Source organism: Pseudophryne corroboree, chromosome 1 (genome assembly GCF_028390025.1).
Source record: "Pseudophryne corroboree isolate aPseCor3 chromosome 1, aPseCor3.hap2, whole genome shotgun sequence".
Lineage (NCBI taxonomy): Eukaryota > Metazoa > Chordata > Amphibia > Anura > Myobatrachidae > Pseudophryne > Pseudophryne corroboree.
The window spans coordinates 313,026,170-313,049,014 of NC_086444.1; the positions used below are offsets into that span (position 1 = coordinate 313,026,170).

General features: G+C 47.0%; 1 protein-coding gene across 7 annotated transcripts in view; it reads left to right on the top strand.

Moving 5' to 3' along the window:
• The window catches only part of MPHOSPH9 (M-phase phosphoprotein 9), a 282,866-nt gene that overhangs the window by 211,509 nt on the left and 48,512 nt on the right, over positions 1-22,845 (top strand). For all 7 annotated transcript variants that reach the window (XM_063964512.1, XM_063964518.1, XM_063964515.1 and 4 more), the window contains 2 exons: positions 14,944-15,098; positions 15,346-15,501. In XM_063964512.1, the coding sequence (XP_063820582.1) occupies positions 14,944-15,098; positions 15,346-15,501 (311 nt within the window). The remainder of the gene's footprint in view (positions 1-14,943; positions 15,099-15,345; positions 15,502-22,845) is intronic.

Consider the following 22,845-nt stretch of genomic DNA (forward strand, 5'->3'; position numbering starts at 1 on the left):
CTTCATTCCGAAAAAATTGAATTTTTCCTTACCCATTGCCCAGCAGTTCCAGTGGTTCTGGGTCACCCTTGGCTGGCCTTTCATAATCCCATCATTGATTGGCAGTCGGGGGAGATCTCACAGTGGGGTACCATCTGTAATAAGGAATGTATTACGCTTCCCATCAGAATAGCTGCTGTCATTCCCGCACCCATTCCTGTGGAATACCAGGATTTTGTTGATGTATTTTCCAAGGGCAATGCGGACATTCTGCCTCCCCATCGGCCTTATGATTGTGCTATTGAGCTAATTCCAGGGGGCCACTTTGCCTAAGGGAAGGTTATATGCATTGTCCGGACCAGAAACTGTGGCCATGAATGAATATGTTAAAGAAAGCCTAGGGAAAGGATTTATCAGGCCGTCTAAATCCCCTTTAAGTGCAGGCTTCTTCTTTGTGGAGAAGAAGGATGGATCACTCAGACCTTGCATTGACTTTAGAGCCTTGAATAAAATCTCAGTAAAAAATACTTACCCTTTGCCGCTGATTTCTGTCCTCTTTGATCAGCTACGTTCGGCTGTGATTTTTTCTAAGATTGACCTGAGAGGAGCATATAACCTCATCCGAATCAAGTCAGGGGATGAGTGGAAAACGGCATTCAGTACTCAGTCGGGTCACTATGAGTATCTGGTTATGCCATTCGGCCTGTCTAACGCTCCGGCAGTTTTCCAGGATCTCATTAACGATGTGCTCCGTGATTTTCTTGGAAGATTCGTAGTAGTCTATTTAGACGATATCTTGATATATTCTGACTCTATTGAACAACACGTTACCCAGGTGCGTTAGGTTCTAAAAAAATTACGTGAAAATCACCTATATGCCAAGCTGGAGAAGTGTGAATTTCATGTCACGGAGGTATCCTTTTTAGGGTACATTATTTCCCCTCGGGGATTCTGTATGGAACCGAAGAAGCTCCAAGCCATCCTTAGTTGGGCGCAACCCACCAACTTAAAAGCAATTCAGCGCTTTTTAGGGTTTGCGAATTATTATAGAAGATTTATTCACTCTTTCTCCGACCTAGTTGCTCCCATTGTGGCACTGACTAAGAAGGGAGCGGATCCAACCAACTGGTCACGTGAAGCTGAGTTATCTTTTCAGGCCTTGAAACAAGCCTTTGTCTCAGCCCCGGTCCTCAGACATCCCAACCCAGAATTGCCTTTCATTGTTGAGGTTGATGCCTCGGAGGTTGGAGTAGGGGCTATCCTATCTCAGAAGGATCCGGATTCTCTAGAATTACATCCTTGTGCCTTTATGTCCAGGAAATTCTCATCTGCTGAATCCAACTACGATGTTGGTAACCGGGAATTACTGGCTATTAAATGGGCTTTCGAGGAGTGGAGGCATTGGCTTGAGGGAGCAACACATACCATTTCAGTTTTGACTGATCACAAAAATCTTCAGTACATTGAATCAGCTAAACGGCTGAATGCCCGGCAAGCTCGTTGGGCTTTATTTTTTACTCGTTTCAAGTTTATTATCACCTTCAGGCCAGGTTCCAAGAATGCCAAGGCGGATGCCCTGTCACGCAGTTTTCTTCCAGTTCATGATAACAGTCCTGTTACTCCCATACTTCCGTCTTCAGTCATTCGGGCAGGCCTCACACAAGATTTATTTACCCAGTTAAAGCAGCTTCAACATCAAGCTCCTGGAAATACTCCCGCTGGTCGTCTTTATGTCCCTGAGTTTTTGAGAGCAACTGTTTTGACGGAGTTTCATGATAGCAAAGTTGCCGGGCATCCGGGGATCGCTAAGACTTTGGAATTAGTCTCCCGCTCAGTATGGTGGCCTGGTCTTTCCAAAGACATTAAGGAGTTTGTTTTTTCGTGTCAGGTCTGTGCACAGCATAAAGTTCCCCGTTCCTTGCCTATCGGTCAACTTATGCCCTTGAATGTTCCTCTCAGGCCATGGTCTCATATTTCCATGGATTTTGTGGTGGACCTCCCTCTGTCAGCCGGATGCCGAGTCATATGGGTGGTAGTTGACCGTTTTAGCAAGATGGCCCATTTCATTGCTCTTCCCCGATTGCCATCTGCCCAGGGATTGGTAGTTTTGTTCCTCCGCCATGTTTTCAGACTCCATGGGTTACCCACTGATATTGTTTCTGATCGGGGTCCAAAATTCATTGCACAATTTTGGAAGTCTTTTTGTGCCTCTTTAAAGATGAAATTGTCTTTAACGTCTGGCTACCATCCCCAATCCAACGGGCAGACTGAGCGAGTTAATCAATCATTAAAACAATATTTGCGTTTGTACTCGGCCAAACTCCAAAATGACTGGTCCGAGTTTCTTCCGTTGGCGGAGTTTGCTTACAACAATGCCTGTCATTCCTCCACCAATGTGTCTCCATTTTTTACAGTTTTTGGTTTTCACCCCAGAGCTAATTCCTTTTTTCAACATTCCTCTGTCTCCTCACTGACCTTGACCGCTCATCTCAGACTCATTTGGAGAAAAGTGCACCTTGCTCTCATAAAAGCGGCATTTCGGGAGAAAAAATTTTCTGACAGGCTCCGGCGGCCGTGCACTTTTAAAGTTGGAGATAGGGTGTGGTTGTCGACTCGCAACATTAGACTTCGACAAACCTCAGCCAGATTGGGCCCTAAATTTATTGGACCATTTCATATTATAAAAAAAATCAATCCAGTTGCTTTCCGGTTACGTTTACCAAGAACTCTCCGGATCGGAAATACTTTCCATTGCTCCCTGTTGAAACCATACGTTTCTTCCAGTAGATTTCCTCGGAAGATCTCTCAGGGGAAATCACCAATAGATGTACAGGGTCAGCAGGAGTTCTTGGTGGAGAAGGTTCTCGATTCCAAGTTGTCCCGGGGTCGGCTTTATTTTTTGGTACATTGGAGAGGTTATGGTCCAGAAGAAAGGTCTTGGGTCCTGGATGAGGATCTCCATGCCCCGAGGCTCAAAAAGGCATTTTTTCGAGAATTTCCTCAGAAACCTGGCCTTAGGGGTTCCTTGACCCCTCCTCAAGGGGGGGGTACTGTTAGGCGCCGAGGGTCCGCCCGTCAGTGCGGCCCGGCGCCTAGCAACTAGGGACGCTGCATGCGGACAGCCGCCGGCTCCCTAGCAACGCTAGACGCCGGGCGCACGGAGCCGCTCAGACCCTAGCAACGGGGACGCCACTGTCGGACCGCGTTTCCCGTTGCTGGGTCTAGATTAATCACCTCATTGGTATCCTGGCCGTGCAGCATGCAGCTGCACGGCATGATTGTTAATTACCCTGTCTGGCTCCTGATTGGAGAGCTCCCAGTTAAAAGCACTCTCTGGACTTCTCACAGACGCCGGTAATAGCTTCCTGTTTGCTGTGTCTGTTGCAGAGAGTTTTCCAGTCCTGTCTATCCGGTCGTTCCTGTCCTCAGTGGTCCAATACTCGGAAGTTGTCATCTTTTCCTGGAGTCCTGACCGAGCACCTTTAACATCCTGTGGTGTTCGTGAGTCGCGGCGTAGCCGTGTGTTGCGGCTTGACCGCTTACTATTTATTATTTGGTTATATTGTGTTTCGGAGCTTTTGCGGAGGATTCCGCTCCCACAAATCCACTCTGGTATCCAGCGGTGCTGGATAGGAGTAACGGATTCGTGGATTTTTGGTTGTCCTTTTCCCTGGCGGTTTGTCCGCACATACTTCTGGTTTAAGTTAGTTAGCTTGTAGCCCCTGGCCTGGTTGCTTAGTCAGAGGGCCCCTTGTTATCACCCTGTCTCGGATTTCCCTTTGTCTCCCATTAAGACCTGAGGGGGCATCGGAGTTGGGCAGACATAATCCGCCCTTCAAACGCGGCTGCCATGGGCTCAAGCAACCATAGCCTCGCAGGGGATTTCTGATAACACGGGCGAGACAACGGAGTTAGGGCACCAGGGGTTACTAGGCTTTCCTGCTCCCATAACCAGCATTCCATTCCAGTACTCTGACCTCCGTCATAAGATCACCTCTGGTCAGACGTACTGGTATCATAACAGTAGAGGGGGAAGAAGCAAAGGGATCACTACGGCCCCCCGCCAGCACACAGGCAGAGCATACGGAGAGCAGAAGGCATACATAGACGAAATCATGGACACATTACAATTCGAGAAAAAAAATAGCACAGTGACACATAAAGCAATACATGTACAAAAAAAAGAACAAACCCAGAACATCCCAACCCCTCCCACTCCCTGCATATCCATCCCAAACTAGACACGCCTGGATCCCAAAAAACCTTAACTAAACTAAGGCTGAGAACCTATAACAACCCTAGGGAGTAGAGACAACTAATGCCTCTACAAAAAGGCTATATCCTAGCATTCAGCTCCTAGAAATAAAGATCATTCCCGCTACATGGTTAGGAGGAGTACAGAACCCAGCAGTCAATGCGACCTCTGAGGGAGAAACAGTCCCTAAATAGGGGGCCTGGGTCTGCGCTCCAGCCAGGCCTCCGCCTCTTGAGGGGTATTGAAGAAGTGTGTGGAGCCATCATACACCACCCTCAAACGTGCCGGAAACAACATGGCATATTGAATTTGATGGTCACGAAGCTTTCTTTTGATCTGTAGGAACTGCGTACGCGACTTCTGGACTTCCACGGCAAAGTCTGGGTAAACAGAAATATCATGGTTGTCAAATTTCAAAGGACCCTGTGTGCGGGCCAGCCGTAGGACTGCATCCCGGTCCCTGTAATGTAGAAAACGGGCTATGAAAGTGCGTGCAGGTGCGCCCGGGGGAGGAGCCCTGGCAGGCAATCGATGGGCCCTCTCCACAGAGAACTGAGGACCAAAGTCATCGCGTTGAAATAGACGGAGAAGCCATGTTTCGAGGAAGGATTCTGGGGAGGAGCCCTCCACTCTCTCCGGGAGGCCCACAAAGCGAACGTTATTACGACGCAGTCTTCCTTCAATATCGGAGAGCTTCGCCTTAACTGCCGACATCTGGGTTGTGAGGCTGGAAACTGTGTCTTTAAGAGGATTGGTGACGTCTTCTAGGTCGGAGATACGGTGCTCCGCCTCCCCCACCCTTTCACGAATCTTTTGCATGTCATGCCTGATTAAAGTGATATCCACCTGTACTTGGCCAATTTTATCCATGACTCTGTGCTCGGACGTGGATATGGCTAAGAGAATTTGCTGCGTCGACTGAGACGTGTCGTCTTCACGAGGTGGTGATCCCGAGGGGGAAGAGGGGGATGGGGGAGCAGCAGCCCTGGTGGGTTGGGAGGAGGATTGAGAGCCTCTAGCATATTTCTCAAGTTTAGCAGCAGCGGTAGCAGCAGCAGCACTGCCCCCACGCACCATGATGGGAGACGGACGGATTCAATGATATAGAATAAACAATACGTGCTCACCACAGGTTGTAAAATCCCCAGGACTCCAGAGTCTCACGCAGTTGAATAAACCCAGGCAAGGAAAAGGAAATCTGTAATGTCAGCAGTCAGGCAGTATAATCAACAGCAGGCTTTTGAGTGGACCCTCTCAGAGAGTAGTGTAGATATGGAAACGTCACCCAGCAGTGTGGGTAGAGCAGGGTAGTTGCAGGTATCAAGGCAGCCCCGCAGGCAGAGTAGTGCAGACTGGGAGGCTCCGACCAGCAGTGCAGAGAGGCAGGGGATGTGAGGAGAGACGGTCCGTGTAGGCAGATGCACCCCCGCGCCGTCAGCAGCTATCACCGCCACAAAGGGACCTGCAGTCCGCCAGACGCAAGGTGGAAGGAGACAGGGACACACAACGACCTCCGGTTCAGCAGAAAACAGCAGAGGGTGCGAGTGAAGGGAGCTCCGTCCCAGCGCGGCTCCGGACTCCGCCGTTGATTCCCAAGATGGCGCCGGGCGGAAGGAGTGAGGCCGAGCGGTGTAGGCCGCGATTCGTCCAGCGGCTTCCCAGGGCAGAAACACAGTCCCACAGACCCCTCAATATGAGCAGGGTTAAAAGCCACAACGCGTGAGCCGGGTCAGTAGTAGCCACGAGCGGGGGAAGCAGGATATATAAGGCAGGATAGACGGAGCTCTAACTCCTAGCTTCCTACTCCATGCTCGGCCAAGCCACGCCCCCAACTACTTCACTTTCTGGAGGGCCACAGGTTCGCTATTCAGGACTGCAACCTTCTAACCACGGATGCAAGTCTCCGAGGCTGGGGCGCAGTCACTCAAGGGAAGACCTTCCAAGGAAGGGGGTCAAGTCTGGAAGCCGGCTTGCCGATAAATATTCTAGAACTAAGAGCCATCTACAACGGTCTTCTCCAAGTGGCCCATCTTCTGAGAAATCGGGCCATTCAAGTGCAGTCGGACAATGTAACAACAGTGGCTTACATCAACCGACAGGGCATAACGAAGAGCAGAGCTGCAATGTCAGAGGTAACAAGAATCATCCTCTGGGCAGAAAAACATGTGTTGGCGTTGTCAGCAATCTTTATTCCGGGAGTAGACAACTGGGAAGCGGACTTCCTCAGTAGACACGATCTCCATCCAGGAGAGGTGTTCACGGAGGTAACAGATCTTTGGGGTGTACCTCAAATCGACATGATGGCCTCTCGTCTCAACAAGAAGCTTCGGCGATATTGTTCCAGGTCGAGGGACCCGCAAGTAGTGGCGGAACACGCCCTGGTGACTCCGTGGGTTTTCCAGTCTGTGTACGTGTTTCCACCACTCCCACTCATTGCAAGAGTGCCAAAGCTCATAAGGAGAACAAGGGTTCAAGCGATCCTCATTGCTCCAGACTGGCCAAGAAGGTCTTGGTACGCGGATCTTCTGGATCTACTGCTAGAAGAGCCGAAGCCTCTTCCTCTTCGGGAGGACCTGCTGCTGCAGGGGCCGTTCGCCTATCAAGACTTACCGCGGCATGGAGGTTGAATGCCAGATAATAGCTCGGAAGGGCATTCCGAACAAGGTTATTCCTACCCTGATACAGGCTAGGAAAGGAGTAATGTCTAAACATTACCATCGCATTTGGAAGAAGTATAGATCTTGGTGTGAATCCTAGAGGTTTCCTACGGTGGAGTTTCAACTGGGACGGTTTCTCCTCTTCCTACAAGCAGGTGTGAATATGGGCCTGAGGTTGGCATCCGTAAAGGTCCAGATGTCGGCCTTATCCATTTTCTTCCAGAAACGGCTGACTTCCCTCCCCGAGGTTCAGACTTTTTGAAAGAGGTTCTGCACATCCAGCCTCCCTTTGTGCCGCCTACGACACCCTGGGATCTTAACGTGGTGTTACAGTTCCTCCAATCAGATTGGTTCGAACCTCTACAGGAGGTTGAGGTCAAGTTTCTCACGTGGAAGGCTGTCACTCTGTTGGCCTTAGCTTCTGCTAGACGTGTGTCGGATCTGGGGGCTTTGTCTTGTAAAAGCCCCACATGATCTTCCATGAAGATGCAGCTGAGCTCCGGACACGTCCGCAGTTCCTTCCAAAGGTTGTGTTGGCTTTTCATATCAACCAACCTATTGTGGTGCCAGTTGCTACTGACTCCTTAATTCCTTCAAAGTCCTTGGATACTGTAAGGGCGCTTAAAATATATGTGAAGAGGTCACAGAAAATCGGACTCTCTGTTTGTTTGTCCTGTATGATCCCAAGAAAATTGGGTGTCCTGCTTCTAAGCAGACGATCTCTCGCTGGATTGTGTTTACTATCCAGCATGCGTATTCTATGGCAGGATTGCCATGTCCAAAATCTGTTAAGGCCCACTCTACTCGTAAGGTGGGTTCTTCCTGGGCGGCTGCCCGGGGTGTCTCGGCTTTACAGCTTTGCCGAGCAGCTACTTGGTCTGGGTCGAACACGTTTGCAAAATTCTACAGGTTCGATACTTTGGCCTCTGAGGACCTTAAGTTTGGTCAATCAGTTCTGCAGGAGCCTCCGCGCTCTCCCTCCCGTTCTGGGAGCTTTGGTACATCCCCATGGCACAAATGTGGACCCCAGCATCCTCTAGGATGTAAGAGAAAATAGGATTTTAATTACCTACCGGTAAATCCTTTTCTCGTAGTCCATAGAGGATGCTGGGCGCCCGCCCAGCGATTCGTTATCCTGCAGTGGTTACTTGGTTCAGTACTGCTTTGTTCATTCCGAGTTGTTCGCTCGTTGCCGTTTTTAGCATAATTGCGATCAAGCTAAAAACCGGCAGTTCTGCGCATGCGTATGGGCCGCAGGGCGCACGCGCTAAGTACTTTCACACAAAACGATGTAATTTTACACAGGGCCGAGCAACGCTTTTCAGTCGCTCTGCTGATCGGTGAGTGATTGACAGGAAGTGGGTGTTTCTGGGTGGTAACTGAGCGTTTTCCGGGACTGTGCTAAAAAAACGCAGGCGTGCCAGACGAAAACGCAGGAGTGGCTGGCCGAACGCAGGGTGTGTTTGTGATGTCAAACCAGGAGCCAAACAATCTGCAGTGATCACAATCTAGGAGTAGGTCTGGAGCTACTCAGAAACTGCAGGGAAATATTTAATAGCAGAACTGCTAACCTTTCGTTAGCAATTCTGCTAAGCTAAGATACACTCCCAGAGGGCGGCGGCCTAGCGTTTGCAATGCTGCTAAAAGCAGCTAGCGAGCGATCAACTCGGAATGAGGGCCTTAGTTAAGTACTGCATTATTACTTGGTTCAGTAATGTTATTCAGCTGTTGCTGAGTTTTCAGGCTAGTTAGCTTGGTTTGCCTGGTTTGTGTGAGCTGGTGTGAATCTCGCCACTATCTGTGTAAAATCCTTCTCTTGAAGTTGTCAGTCTCAGGCACAGTTTCTATACTGAGTCTGGTAGGAGGGGCTTAAAGGGAGGAGCCAGCCCACACTGATAAACTCTTAAAGTGCCAGTGGCTCCTAGTGGACCCGTCTATACCCCATGGTACTAATGTGGACCCCAGCATCCTCTACGGACTACGAGAAAAGGATTTACCGGTAGGTAATTAAAATCCTATTATTACTGTATTAATTCATAATGGTGCAATAAGCTGCCAGACTATTACAGCAGTCTAGTAAACATTCTGACCTGTGTCCAAAAAAAAAATGTTCAGCAATATGGGAGAGGGAAGACTTCAATTTTTAAAATACTTACAGTATCAACATTCTAAACTGGACCCTTGGTCCAGTGTCCCCCATAGGCTGATAAAATATGTTTCTCTGACGTCCTAGTGGATGCTGGATACTCCGTAAGGACCATGGGGAATAGACGGGCTCCGCAGGAGATTGGGCACTCTTAAAAGAAAGATTAGGTACTATATCTGGTGTGCACTGGCTCCTCCCTCTATGCCCCTCCTCCAGACCTCAGTTAGAATCTGTGCCCGGCCAGAGCTGGATGCACTCTAGGGGCTCTCCTGAGCTTCCTAGAAAGAAAAGTATTTGTTAGGTTTTTTTTTTCAGTGAGATCTGCTGGCAACAGACTCACTGCTACGTGGGACTTAGGGGAGAGAAGCAAACCTACCTGCTTGCAGCTAGCTTGTGCTTCTAGGCTACTGGACACCATTAGCTCCAGAGGGATCAAACACAGGGCCCGACCTCGATCGTCCGTTCCCGGAGCCGCGCCGCCGTCCCCCTTGCAGAGCCAGAAGACGGAAGAAACCGGAGGAAATCGGCGGCTGAAGACTTCGGTCTTCATTAAGGTAGCGCACAGCACTGCAGCTGTGCGCCATTGCTCCCTATGCACACCACACACTCCGGTCACTGATGGGTGCAGGGAGCTGGGGGGGGGGGGGGGGGGGGCGGGGGCGCCCTGGGCAGCAATTAGAGTACCTTACATGGCTAATTGACACATAATACAGCTTTTAAGCTGTATATGTGCATAATCCCCCGCCATTATACAGATAAAAAAGCGGGAGAAGTCCGCAGAGAAGGGGGCGGGGCTATCTTCCTCAGCACACCGGCGCCATTTTCTCTTCACAGCTCCGCTGGAAGACAGCTCCTCAGGCTCTCCCCTGCAGTTTCCAGACATCAAGGGTAAAAAAGAGAGGGGGGGGCACTAAATTTAGGCGCAAAACTATATATAAAAGCAGCTATGGGGAAAATCGCTTTTGTTAGTGTAAATCCCTGATTATATAGCGCTGTGGTGTGTGCTGGCATACTCTCTCTCTGTCTCCCCAAAGGACTTTGTGGGGTCCTGTCCTCAGTCAGAGCATTCCCTGTGTGTGTGTGCGGTGTGTCGGTACGGCTGTGTCGACATGTTTCATAAGGACGCTTACGTGGAGGCGGAGCAGGTGCCGATAAGTGTGATGTCGCCCCCTGCGGGGCCGACACCTGAGTGGATGGATATGTGGAAGGTATTAACCGACAGTGTCCACTCCTTACATAAAAGGTTCGATGACGCAGCTTTGGGACAGCCGGCATCTCAGCCCGCGCCTGCCCAGGCATCTCAGAGGCCGTCAGGGGCTCAAAAACGCCCGCTAGCTCAGATGGCAGACACAGATGTCGACACGGAGTCCCTGACTCCAGTGTCGACGAGGATGAGACAAATATACAATCCACTAGGGCCATCCGATGCATGATTACAGCAATGAAAAATGTGTTGCACATTTCTGACATTAACCCGGTTACCACAAAAAAGGGTATTATGTTTGGGGAGAAAAAGCAGCCAGTGACTTTTCCCCCATCTAATGAGTTAAATGAATTGTGTGAAGAACCGTGGGGTTCCCCAGATAAGAAACTAATGCCAGCTGGCATCTAGAATTAATGCAATGTCCATTTCTGCCAGGAGAGTATTATGGACTCGGCAGTGGACAGGTGATGCTGATTCTAAAAGGCACATGGAAATTTTGCCTTATAAGGGTGAGGAATTGTTTGGGGACGGTCTTTCGGACCTCGTATCCACAGCAACAGCTGGGAAGTCGACTTTTTTACCTCAGGTTCCCTCACAGCCTAAGAAAGCACCGTATTATCAAGTACAGTCCTTTCGGCCTCAGAAACGCAAGCGGGTTAGAGGCGCGTCCTTTCTGCCCAGAAGCAGGGGTAGAGAGAAAAAGCTGCACCATACAGCCAGTTCCCAAGAACAAAAATCCTCCCCTGCTTCCACTAAGTCCACCGCATGACGCTGGGGCTCCACAGGTGGAGCCAGGTGCGGTGTGGGCCCGTCTCCGGAACTTCAGCGACCAGTGGGTTCGCTCACAGGTGGATCTCTGGGTTCTACAAGTGGTATCTCAGGGATACAAGCTGGAGTTCGAGACGTCTCCCCCTCGCAGTTACCTCAAATCAGCCTTGCCAGCTACTCCCCAGGACAGGGAGGTAGTACTGGCGGCAATTCACAAGCTGTACCTCCAGCAGGTGATAATCAAAGTTCCCCTCCTTCAACAGGGACGGGGTTACTATTCCACAATGTTTGTGGTACCGAAACCAGACGGTTCGGTGAGACCCATTCTAAATTTAAAATCCTTGAACACTTATATAAGGAAGTTCAAGTTCAAAATGGAATCGCTCAGGGCGGTTATTGCAAGCCTGGAAGAGGGGGGTTACATGGTATCACTGGACATCAAGGATGCTTACCTACATGTCCCCATTTACCCACCTCACCAGGTGTACCTCCGTTTTGTGGTACAGGACTGCCATTACCAATTCCAAACGTTGCCGTTTGGTCTGTCCACGGCACCGAGGGTATGTACCAAAGTAATGGCCGAAATGATGATACTCCTTCGGAAGAAGGGAGTTATAATTATCCCGTACTTGGACGATCTCCTTATAAAGGCGAGGTCCAGGGAGCAGTTGTTGGTCGGAGTAGCACTATCTCAGGAAGTGCTACAACAGCACGGCTGAATTCTGAATATCCCAAAGTCGCAGCTGGTTCCTACGACGTGTCTGCTGTTCCTGGGTATGATTTTGGACACAGAACAGAAGAAGGTGTTTCTCCCGGAGGAGAAGGCCAAGGAGTTGCCATCTCTGGTCAGAGACCTCCTAAAACCACAACAGGTGTCGGTGCATCACTGCACGCGAATCCTGGGAAAGATGGTAGCTTCTTACGAGGCAATTCCATTCGGCAGGTTCCATGCAAGGATCTTTCAGTGGGATCTGTTAGACAAGTGGTCCGGATCGCATCGGCTGATACCCTGTCCCCGAGGGCCAGGGTGTCTCTGCTGTGGTGGCTGCAGAGTGCTCATCTTCTCGAAGGCCGCAGATTCGGCATACAGGACTGGGTCCTGGTGACCACGGATGCAAGCCTCCGAGGTTGGGGGGCAGTCACTCAGGGAAGAAGCTTCCAGGGACTATGGCTTCCCTACACATAAATATTCTGGAACTAAGGGCCATTTACAATGCCCTAAGTCAGGCAAAACCCCTGCTTCAAAACCAGCCGGTGCTGATTCAGTCAGACAACATCACGGCGGTCGCCCATGTAAACCGACAGGGCGGCACAAGAAGCAGGATGGCGATGGCAGAAGCCACAAGGATTCTCCGATGGGCGGAAAATTACGTGATAGCACTGTCAGCAGTGTTCATTCCGGGAGTGGACAACTGGGAAGCAGACTTCCTCAGCAGGCACGACCTCCACCCGGGAGAGTGGGGACTTCATCCAAAAGTCTTCCAGCTGATTGTAAATCGTTGGGAAAGGCCACAGGTGGACATGATGGCGTCCTGCCTCAACAAAAGGCGATAGCTGTGGACGCTCTAGTGACACCGTGGGTGTACCAGTCGGTTTATGTGTTCCCTCCTCTTCCTCTCATACCAAAGGTACTGAGGATAATAAGAAAGAGAGGAGTAAGAACTATACTCATCGTTCCGGATTGGCCAAGAAGGACTTGGTACCCGGAACTACATGAAATGATCTCAGAGGACCCTTGGCCTCTGCCTCTCAGACAGGACCTGTTACAGCAGGGGCCCTGTCTGTTCCAAGACTTACCGCGGCTGCGTTTGACGGCATGGCGGTTGAACGCCGGATCCTGATGGAAAAGGGCATTCCGGTTGAAGTCATTCCTGCGCTGATAAAAGCTAGGAAGGATGTGACAGCAAAACATTATCACCGCATATGGCGAAAATATGTTGCTTGGTGTGAGGCTATGAAGGCCCCAACAGAAGAATTTCAGCTGGGTCGATTTCTGCACTTCCTACAGTCAGGAGTGACTATGGGCCTAAAATTGGGATCCATAAAAGTCCAGATTTCGGCCCTGTCTATTTTCTTTCAAAAAGAACTGGCTTCACTGCCTGAAGTTCAGACGTTTGTCAAGGGAGTGCTGCATATTCAGCCCCCTTTTGTGCCTCCAGTGGCACCTTGGGATCTCAACGTTGTGTTGGATTTCCTAAAATCACATTGGTTTGAGCCACTTCAGACCGTGGAGCTAAAATATCTCACGTGGAAAGTGGTCATGCTATTGGCCTTAGTTTCGGCTAGGCGTGTGTCAGAATTGGCGGCTTTGTCATGTAAAAGCCCCTATCTGATCTTCCATATGGACAGGGCAGAATTGAGGACTCGTCCCCAATTTCTCCCTAAGGTGGTATCAGCGTTTCATTTGAACCAACCAATTGTGGTGCCTGCGGCTACTCGGGACTTGGAGGATTCCAAGTTGCTGGACGTAGTCCGGGCCCTGAAAATCTATGTTTCCAGGATGGCTAGGGTCAGAAAAACTGACTCGCTGTTTATCCTGCATGCACCCAACAAGCTGGGTGCTCCTGCTTCTAAGCAGACTATTGCTCGCTGGATCTGTAGCACGATTCAGCAGGCTCATTCTGCGGCTGGACTGCCGCATCCTAAATCAGTAAAAGCCCATTCCACGAGGAAGGTGGGCTCTTCTTGGGCGGCTGCCCGAGGGGTCTCGGCTTTACAACTTTGCCGAGCTGCTACCTGGTCGGGATCAAACACGTTTGCAAAATTCTACAAGTTTGATACCCTGGCTGAGGAGGACCTTGAGTTTGCTCATTCGGTGCTGCAGAGTCATCCGCACTCTCCCGCCCGTTTGGGAGCTTTGGTATAATCCCCATGGTCCTTACGGAGTACCCAGCATCCACTAGGACGTCAGAGAAAATAAGATTTTAATCACCGGTAAATCTATTTCTCGTAGTTCGTAGTGGATGCTGGGAGCCCGTCCCAAGTGCGGAATTCTGCAATTCTTGTATATAGTTATTGCTTAACTATAGGGTTTTTTGTTCTGAGCTATCAGTTTAATGAGGCTCAGTTGTTGTTCATACTGTTAACTGGGTATGGTTATCACAAGTTGTACGGTGTGATTGGTGTGGCTGGTATGAGTCTTACCCTGGATTCCAAATCCTTTCCTTGTAATGTCAGCTCTTCCGGGCACAGTTTCCCTAACTGAGGTCTGGAGGAGGGGCATAGAGGGAGGAGCCAGTGCACACCAGATATAGTACCTAATCTTTCTTTTAGAGTGCCCAGTCTCCTGCGGAGCCCGTCTATTCCCCATGGTCCTTACGGAGTACCCAGCATCCACTACGGACTACGAGAAATAGATTTACCGGTGAGTAAAATCTTATTATTTATTAATTTGAGAGCATTGTCACTTTCAAACATAAATATAAGACACTTTATTCTAAAAAAAAAAAAAAAGTAAAAAGCATCTCCCTAGTTTTCATGCATTACATTTGTGCATCCATTAGTTTTCTTCTTTTGGACCTGTACATTAATATAGTCATTTAAAACCTATAACCATAATCCAAATGAAATCTTCTGTAAGACGTGTGCTGCGTACTCCTGTATTGGTGACAATGGGCTTACCCACCAATTTTGGATCTGCTGTGTGGCCTTTGCTGTTTTAAAGTTGCTTCTAGTTGGCTAATTCAGACTTTGGAATTATTATTTTTTTGTAACTTTTACTATTTTATTTTTTTGAGGGGATTGATTGTTCATGTCTGGAGGGGAGGCTGTTTGGTGTGTCCATCCTTTTGAAGACAAAGCCTATCCCGTTATTCTCAATGTCACAAATTATAAGAAGTACAAAAGTCCCGCTATGGTGAACTGCAATGCTAGTGTGTCATGGCTAACAGACTTTTTATGCAGTGGAACTAATATTTTGCAAATCATTTTTAAGGTATCATTCTCCTCCTGAAAAGGATTTGTTACATGATATTCTGGCAGCTAAACCCAAAACCAAAGACAGCAGCAGTCAGAGTCCAATTCTAAAAGCTCTGAGAGATTTTGAAGAAGAGAAACAATTGAAAAGGTGGAACACTCTTACAAATAAAGGTAATAATAAAGGACTTTATTATCAATAATATGAATCTGCCTGGATAACGCTCTTTATACATTCACTCATACATTTGAATCCAAGAAGAACTAAAAGGATCTATAGCATTGCTGCTATATGGTCTCTGTCTGGGGGACTGGAGAGCACCAGGCAAATCATCACCAACCCTTATGCTGCAGCTATTGCTCTTGCATGGTTCATTAGAACACCTACATAATGAGCACTGTTTACATGTTTATGTTACAGAACTGTCCTGTAAGAGAGAAATGTCAGGTTTCAGTGGCACTTGTACTCCTCATGGATCTCCAGAAAGTAAACAACGACAAAGACGGCTAAACTCTCCATCAGGACCACGATCATCTTCACTTCCACCCTCAATCCGGAAGTCTGCTACTACCCCAAGTAAGGGTCTATATGAAATCTCATCAATTGTGCATCATGCAAGAACACAGCACTGCAAAATCCCTTATCTGTTGGGGGTTATTGGCATTATCATCTGATTGCTAAACATGAAATCCTGCCAAGGTCATTTAGCCTGTAATTGTTATGTTTCTCATGTTTATACTATAAAGACTAAATAGTATTTCTTTATCATCCATTGGGAACACTTCACCATAGAGTATGAAGAATTCTCTTGGACTTCAAATTTCTCTGCAAACACCTGCTCTTCCCTCTTCTATATGCCCATACCGCAGGCCTCTGGTTAAAAAAAAAAATCAGTTGCTGCCATGGCACATTGTATTTGTTTTTATTTTCAGGGTTTTTTTTTTATGAAATACTGTTGCTGTGGTTTACCTTATTTGACTGGGCAGCCGGCAATCCAGAGCCGGTTGATGTCCTTCATACTAAGTCAGGCCCCCCCACCACCTACTGGCTTAGTCAATGTCCAGGATCTTACTATGCCACTGTATTGTCAACAGTGTAGCAATGCACACTGTGCATCAAAGGAGCTGCTGTATCCCCTTCCAGTGCTTTGAGTGTTGAATTAGGTCAGCCTCTTGGTTCTAAGGCATGTGCGGAGTATAATTTCCGTCCGCTCCTTGCAAGGTAGGAGCCGTGTTGTTTGTACTAGGCACCAGTTGGTGATGGTGGAGGGGATGTCCTTTGGGTCATAGCCAACAGCACTAGACCCTGAGGGGGTTGCAATCCTGGAGACTATAGCACTTCCTCCTTGGTTGGCATCAGTCTACTTACTGAAGTGCACCAAAAGAAGACTCTCACCTGCAGCTCCTGTTTCCTCCCTTCTGTAGTCCCCAGCTGCTGGATCTTTGTGTCGGTTATTGCAGGTTACCTTGTTTCCTTATTATGTACTCTGTGGTTTCCTATATTTCTCACTGGAGGGGATGCCTATAGGACCTGTTATACTTGTTTAAAATGTCATTCAAAGTTGCCCAATGGAAATTCTGGCACATATGCCTTATGCACAACCTGTAAGGTTGATTCCCAACTATCTCAAAAACATCTGATCTGACACAAACAGCCTGGGTCACATACTTTTCTTAAAATATTTCTGAGCTCACACAACTTGCTGTATAACAGCCTGGAAACATCTGTGCCTTTGGTAGTTAACTATATGAGCTGGTCTGTGTATAATCTTGTTACAGTTTCTGGAGTAGCCTTACAGGCCTACATCCTGAAAACCTTCAGAGTTCTGCTTTGGTGCCATTCTTGGGAGGGTCTTAATCATAGTGCTCCTCATAGGGAGATGGGGAGGTAGCAGAATAAATAGATATGGCAGACCCTTATGTTTTGACAAAAAGTCTTCAAGAAGATAATTCAGTGTGGGAGTACGGTACGTCCAGGAGCGTGAGCAGTCAGCTGACTTGGACCATATATGAGGAAAAAGAAGCTGTTACTTTGTTCTATTGTTGACACAAAATAAAATCGTTTGTTTTGCAAAGCATGAGATAGAAGTTTCAGCTTCCAATTTAGATTGTATATCTTATAGGCCATACACACATGCCGATTTGTTTGAAAGATATGAACGATTTCGTTCATAAATGAACGAGAACTCGTTCATATCTTTCAGTGTGGTGGCTCCAGCGATGAACGATGCGCGTCCCCGCGCTAGTTCATCGCTGGTGCCCCGTCGGCTGTACATGCAGGCCAATATGGACGATCTCGTCCATATTTGTCTGCACTTCAATGCAGCCGGGTGATGGGAGGAGTGAAGAAACTTCACTCCCCCGTCACACACCCCCACCGCCGGGTCGGCCGTATCTGCCGTCGGGCAGCTCGGCGGCGGATTGGCCAGTGTGTAGAATACAGATTAAGGGAATGTCCACCTAAGGTTGATGCTGCTATTGTCCAAAGCCAGTTCTATTCTTTGTTTAGGCACTTAAGGATAGTACAGACCAGGGACGTGGTGAGGTAAATGGCTCTGGAGGCACTGGCTAGTAATAGAGCCAGATTCACACACAATATGTGAGCCAAAGGGTGCATGTGGGCATTATACAAAGATGCTGAAGGCATTTTGATCAGAGATGTGCGGAAAAGGTAGGCAGGGGAGGCACTGCCTCGTCTGACTTAGACTTTTTACTTCAGAGTTTTGACTATAAAAATGATTAGAATTATACAAAGAAGATATTTATTTCTAATATATTCTTTGTATTTTTCATATACTTTATATAGTCAAAATTCTGACGTATACGTTAGTATAAAGCAAGGCTCTGCCTCACCTGCCTCAGGTCACCACACGTCCCTTGTACAGACAGGAAAATTAAGACTATTCTTGAGTCTATTTATGTAGCAGCTGTTGCCCATGAGACTCATTTCTGCTTGCGTCAACAATTTTTTGGCAAAAATGATTGGAGCAGGGCTTGCAGTCCAGGAAGCCTAGGTCTAAAATACGGACCTTATTGAGAAAACTTAAGAGGGATCTGAATATCTGGGGGACTCTGTTCTGGGTGCAAGTCTTACTGGGGCTAGTTTCTTCTTGCTATATTCTCTTGATCAAGAATTAGGAGGGTAATTCGGTGTCTAAGACTCGGGCAGGAAGAGTTCCCTTCTGCCAGTACATTTTCTGCCCTTACGTGTTTACGGAAAAGATGATGCTCAGCTGATGCGAAGGCAGTCCTCTGTCCTTCATGGAATACCACTTAGATGTAAACAGGCAACGAGTGATGTGACCAAGCTCTCTGACAATTTGTCAGTATTATGGGAAGTCCACCCAACCAGTAATGACTGTGCTTCTCTTCCTGGGTCACTGGTTCAGTTCCACTTCAGATTTATGGGTCAAGAGTGACATGGATCAAGGATAGATCATCTCTCTCTTCTATGATCCACCGAGATGTGATTTTGCCACCTTCTGGCGGGTGTTATCCGCCATATGGTGATTGTGGAGATAGTATCACGTGATTGGCGCTTATACACTGAACCAACAAGATATGAAATGGTGAAATGCAGATATAATTATAAAAAAAATTTTAAGAACAAACAAGGATATATTGTAGACGATAATATGGTCAATGTAGCATAGACATTATCTACTTATCTCACACATTTGTGGACGTATATTAGGTACGTCTCATTGCTAGGAATTTGGTATATGAGTGAAATGATTTAATGTGCCTATGTGTATAGTTAATCTAAATCTGTACTCAATTATTTATAGTTATTTAAAACCAGTGAATATAGTTGAATAAGTATACATTGGAGGTATATAGCTGTGTAATATACATGGTGTGGTATAGAGGTGCAAACTTATTGAGGTACTATGGAAATTTGTGTGGTTATTCCCATATGCATCATAAATGTGAGGTGACCATGTTCCATTGAACTAGATTGAAAGCGCTTCTCACCTGATTGGAGGACAGGTGCCCTGGAGTGAAACTGGGCACATGTATATGCAGGTGACTCGCGCGACCTCGGCGGGAAGGACCAGAGTCGCGCGACTAGACCCTGTGATATAAATAGGGGAACCCTCTGCTGATTGAGCGTCTTTTTTTCAAGTGCGCAGCCTCTGGAGCTGTTTCCCCTTCTCCAGCGCCGCTACTTGAGCTGTAAACTCTTGGCGGGTGAGGGGGGAGACAACAGCGGCCGGTAGTGCACTGGTCTAGGAGCCGCTGGCCGAGCCTATGAGAGAGGTGCGGTCAGCTGAAGAGGCGGTACCCGAGGTGGAGTGACGGCATGGGGGAGTGAAGGAGACGCGGCTCAGGTGCCGGGCTGCAGCGAGAAGTGACCCTGTGAAGTGCCAGCGCAGCCTCCTCCGTTAGTTCATGGTGTCAGCGAGAGCCGGCCATCCCCTCAGATGAACATACTTACCATCTCTAACGGGTCCCTAAAGCGAAGCATAGCCGTGTTGCCGACGCTGCTACCTGAATGACCCTAAAGATTGAAGGTCTGCCAATTAGAGTGCCCGGGGGGCGTGGCTACTACCGATAACCTCGCGCAATTGGCTGGAGCTAATTGAGAAGCCATCAGAGGTCTGTGAAACTCTGCACACAATCACTATAGGTCAGCACTTATTAATACAAATACAGCTGCAGCACACATGATTCCTACACCTATTATATTAGAAACCACCTCTAATGAGACTAGAGTTTTACAAGGCTGTTGAGCTTATTCTCCACATTGACTATTCGTAAGGAGAGAGATATATACTATCTAGTAACTCCAGTATCTGCCTAATGACCCATAACAGGGAGGGGTATTATCAGCAATGAATGGTTTATTGACACTTGATAATAGCCTACATAATAGTCAAGGAGAGCTATTATTAACAGTGGTGAGAGCAGACAAACAATAATTAACAGTTTCAACAGTACAGTAGAGACTATGCTGCTACTTCTATAAGCTCTATCTGGAAAGTTTACTTGTAGTGACATCTAGTGGATAGACTTGGAATTCTCAGTTGTTATTATTATTATTTATTCACCTCAGGAGTTCAACAGTGGATACCGGTTGGATACAATAATACTTATGTATCATTGAGGATACAGTTCTTGGTACAAGTAACTAATTTGTCTCAATACCTCCAATAGGCAGGAAAAAGGATACTTTTTGAGTCAATTCTGGATCAACAGACAGATAGACCCCATTCTTAAAGGAGGATCAGCTTCTCCACTCATATAGGTGTATAGGAAATATAGAAACATATATATGCATATATATATATATATATATATATATATATACATCTCCCATATAGACTACTATACTAATAAATTGTAAATATTATGAATTATTATAATACAGCTGGAGAATATAAGTTAAGAAAATTGCTACAGTAATGATTGTGAATGCAATACAGTTTACCGTTAAAATATTATTATAATAGTAATTGAAATACTATTAGTTGGGTAATAACTAGTCAATAATATTTACCTTGTATAGGATTGTTATACCTTACTGTCAATAGTGACGTGATGTAAAGTATAGGCAGTGTCATATTGAAGGTTGTAGCACTGTGTAATATGATGCTAATGAGCAAATCTTTGAAACAGTAAATACTTTAAAATATACCGGCATTGTGGTACTGTGTTTCACTTACCTGGAAATCAAGAAAAGTGACAGGAATCCAGAGAATACAGGTAAACCTTTATAGATACAGCAGTAATTGTATGACATATATATGGGTTTTCCCAAACTTACCCAAATACTATATATATATATATATATATATATATATATTATATTACAGTCAATAAGTTTGGGTGGAGGCACTTAAACTACTTGAAACGTTAGTTCCCTGAAGAAAGTAAACAGGGGTTACATCAATAATAGAGATGGCACTCTTTCATTAGGATTTTGACTTTTCTCCAGCCTATGTCATAGACTTTATGCTAATGAAAGAGTGCCATCACTATTATTGTTCATATCATTGTCTACAATCTATCCTTGTTTGGTCTTAATTTGTTTTAGAATTAAATCTGCATTTCACTATTTTCTATCATATTGGTTCAGTGGATTAGCGCCAATTACATGACACTACCTCCACAATCACTGTCTGTTTCTGTGGTTCCACCTAAGTGTCACTGAAGGCTCAGCTCATATCCACAGAAGCGCCAAATTAGTTCCTCAAGCTTTGTAATCAGCCATATGTGTGAGGGTTTTATTTGGTTCAGAAACCTCAACATCTACATGTTATCTCAGGCCGACTGCGGTCTAGCAAGATAAAGCAGCTGACTGGCCCACGCTGACCAAGCGGTTGGTTAGGTAAGCTATACACACTTACTAATCATTCGCTCGATATGTTGGGCCAGACATCACAACTGGACGGGCATGTAAATTTGTCATTGTCGGCAGTCCCAGCAGCCGGTGTATAGGCGGTTGGCAGATCTCCAGTATGCAGATGCACTGATATATCTGAAAGGCATCGGTTGTGTTGCTGGGCCGTTGTGATATGTCTGTGAACAACATTGTTTACGTTCACAGACATATCTGATGTACATACCCGCTGATCCGCTTACAATATATTGTTCGTTGATCAAACAAATGATATATCGACTGGTGTGTACCCAGCATAGACAGGTTCTAGATGTAATTGTTGAGATATATCAGAAACCACATGGAACAGAACAAGCTCATGGTAGCCATGGACATCAAGGATTATTAATTGTATGTTCTGGAAAGAGTTACCTGTGCTTTCTTATATTTGGAAGCAGTGGGACAGAACTGCCGTTTCAGACTCTGCAATTTGGGCTTGCGACAGCTCTAAAGATAATCATAAAATTTATGGCTGTGCTCCTGCATCCAGTCAGCAATGATTATTCAACTATCTTCCTGATCCATTATCGACACAGTGTGGATGCAGGATCAATAATAAACAGAAATCCAATTCCGAAGTGGAGGCTTGTTTTTCTGGGTCTAGTATTCCACATTCCACAGCAGAAGCTGCTTTTTCCAGGGTATAGGTAGACTCTTCATACCGTCTGGTAAGATATTTGTTGGTTAAAAGATGGCTTTGACATACACTATGTAGACAAAAGTGATTGTGCAATCAAGAGTGTGCTCCTGCAGCAGACACCTGTTCGTGAAGGTATAAAATGGGTAGAGGGGCATTGAGTAGATAATTTGCTAATGAAATGGCTTGCCGGAAGGAGCTAGCAGAGGGGGTCATTCCGAGTTGTTCGCTCGTTATTTTTTTCTCGCAACGGAGCGATTAGTCGCTAATGCGCATGCGCAATGTCCGCAGTGCGACTGCGCCAAGTAAATTTGCTATGCAGTTAGGTATTTTACTCACGGCATTACGAGGTTTTTTCTTCGTTCTGGTGATCGTAGTGTGATTGACAGGAAGTGGGTGTTTCTGGGCGGAAACTGGCCGTTTTATGGGTGTGTGAAAAAACGCTACCGTTTCTGGGAAAAACGCGGGAGTGGCTGGAGAAACGGAGGAATGTCTGGGCGAACACTGGGTGTGTTTGTGACGTCAAACCAGGAACGACACTGACTGAACTGATCGCAGATGCCGAGTAAGTCTCGAGCTACTCAGAAACTGCTAAGAACTGTCTATTCGCAATTCTGCTAATCTTTCGTTCGCAATTTTGATAAGCTAAGATTCACTCCCAGTAGGCGGCGGCTTAGCGTGTGCAATGCTGCTAAAAGCAGCTTGCGAGCGAACAACTCGGAATGACCCCCAGAGTTTGCAAAGGGGATCATTGTAGGCTGCGCAGTGTCATGTTTCCAGGGTCATGCTGGACTGGTATACAGAAAATTCAAGAACCCGGATGGACTGGCCAGCTCAGAGTACAGATCTTAACGACACTGAGAACCTCTGGGACGAATTGGAGTGACGGGTGCGTCTAAGTC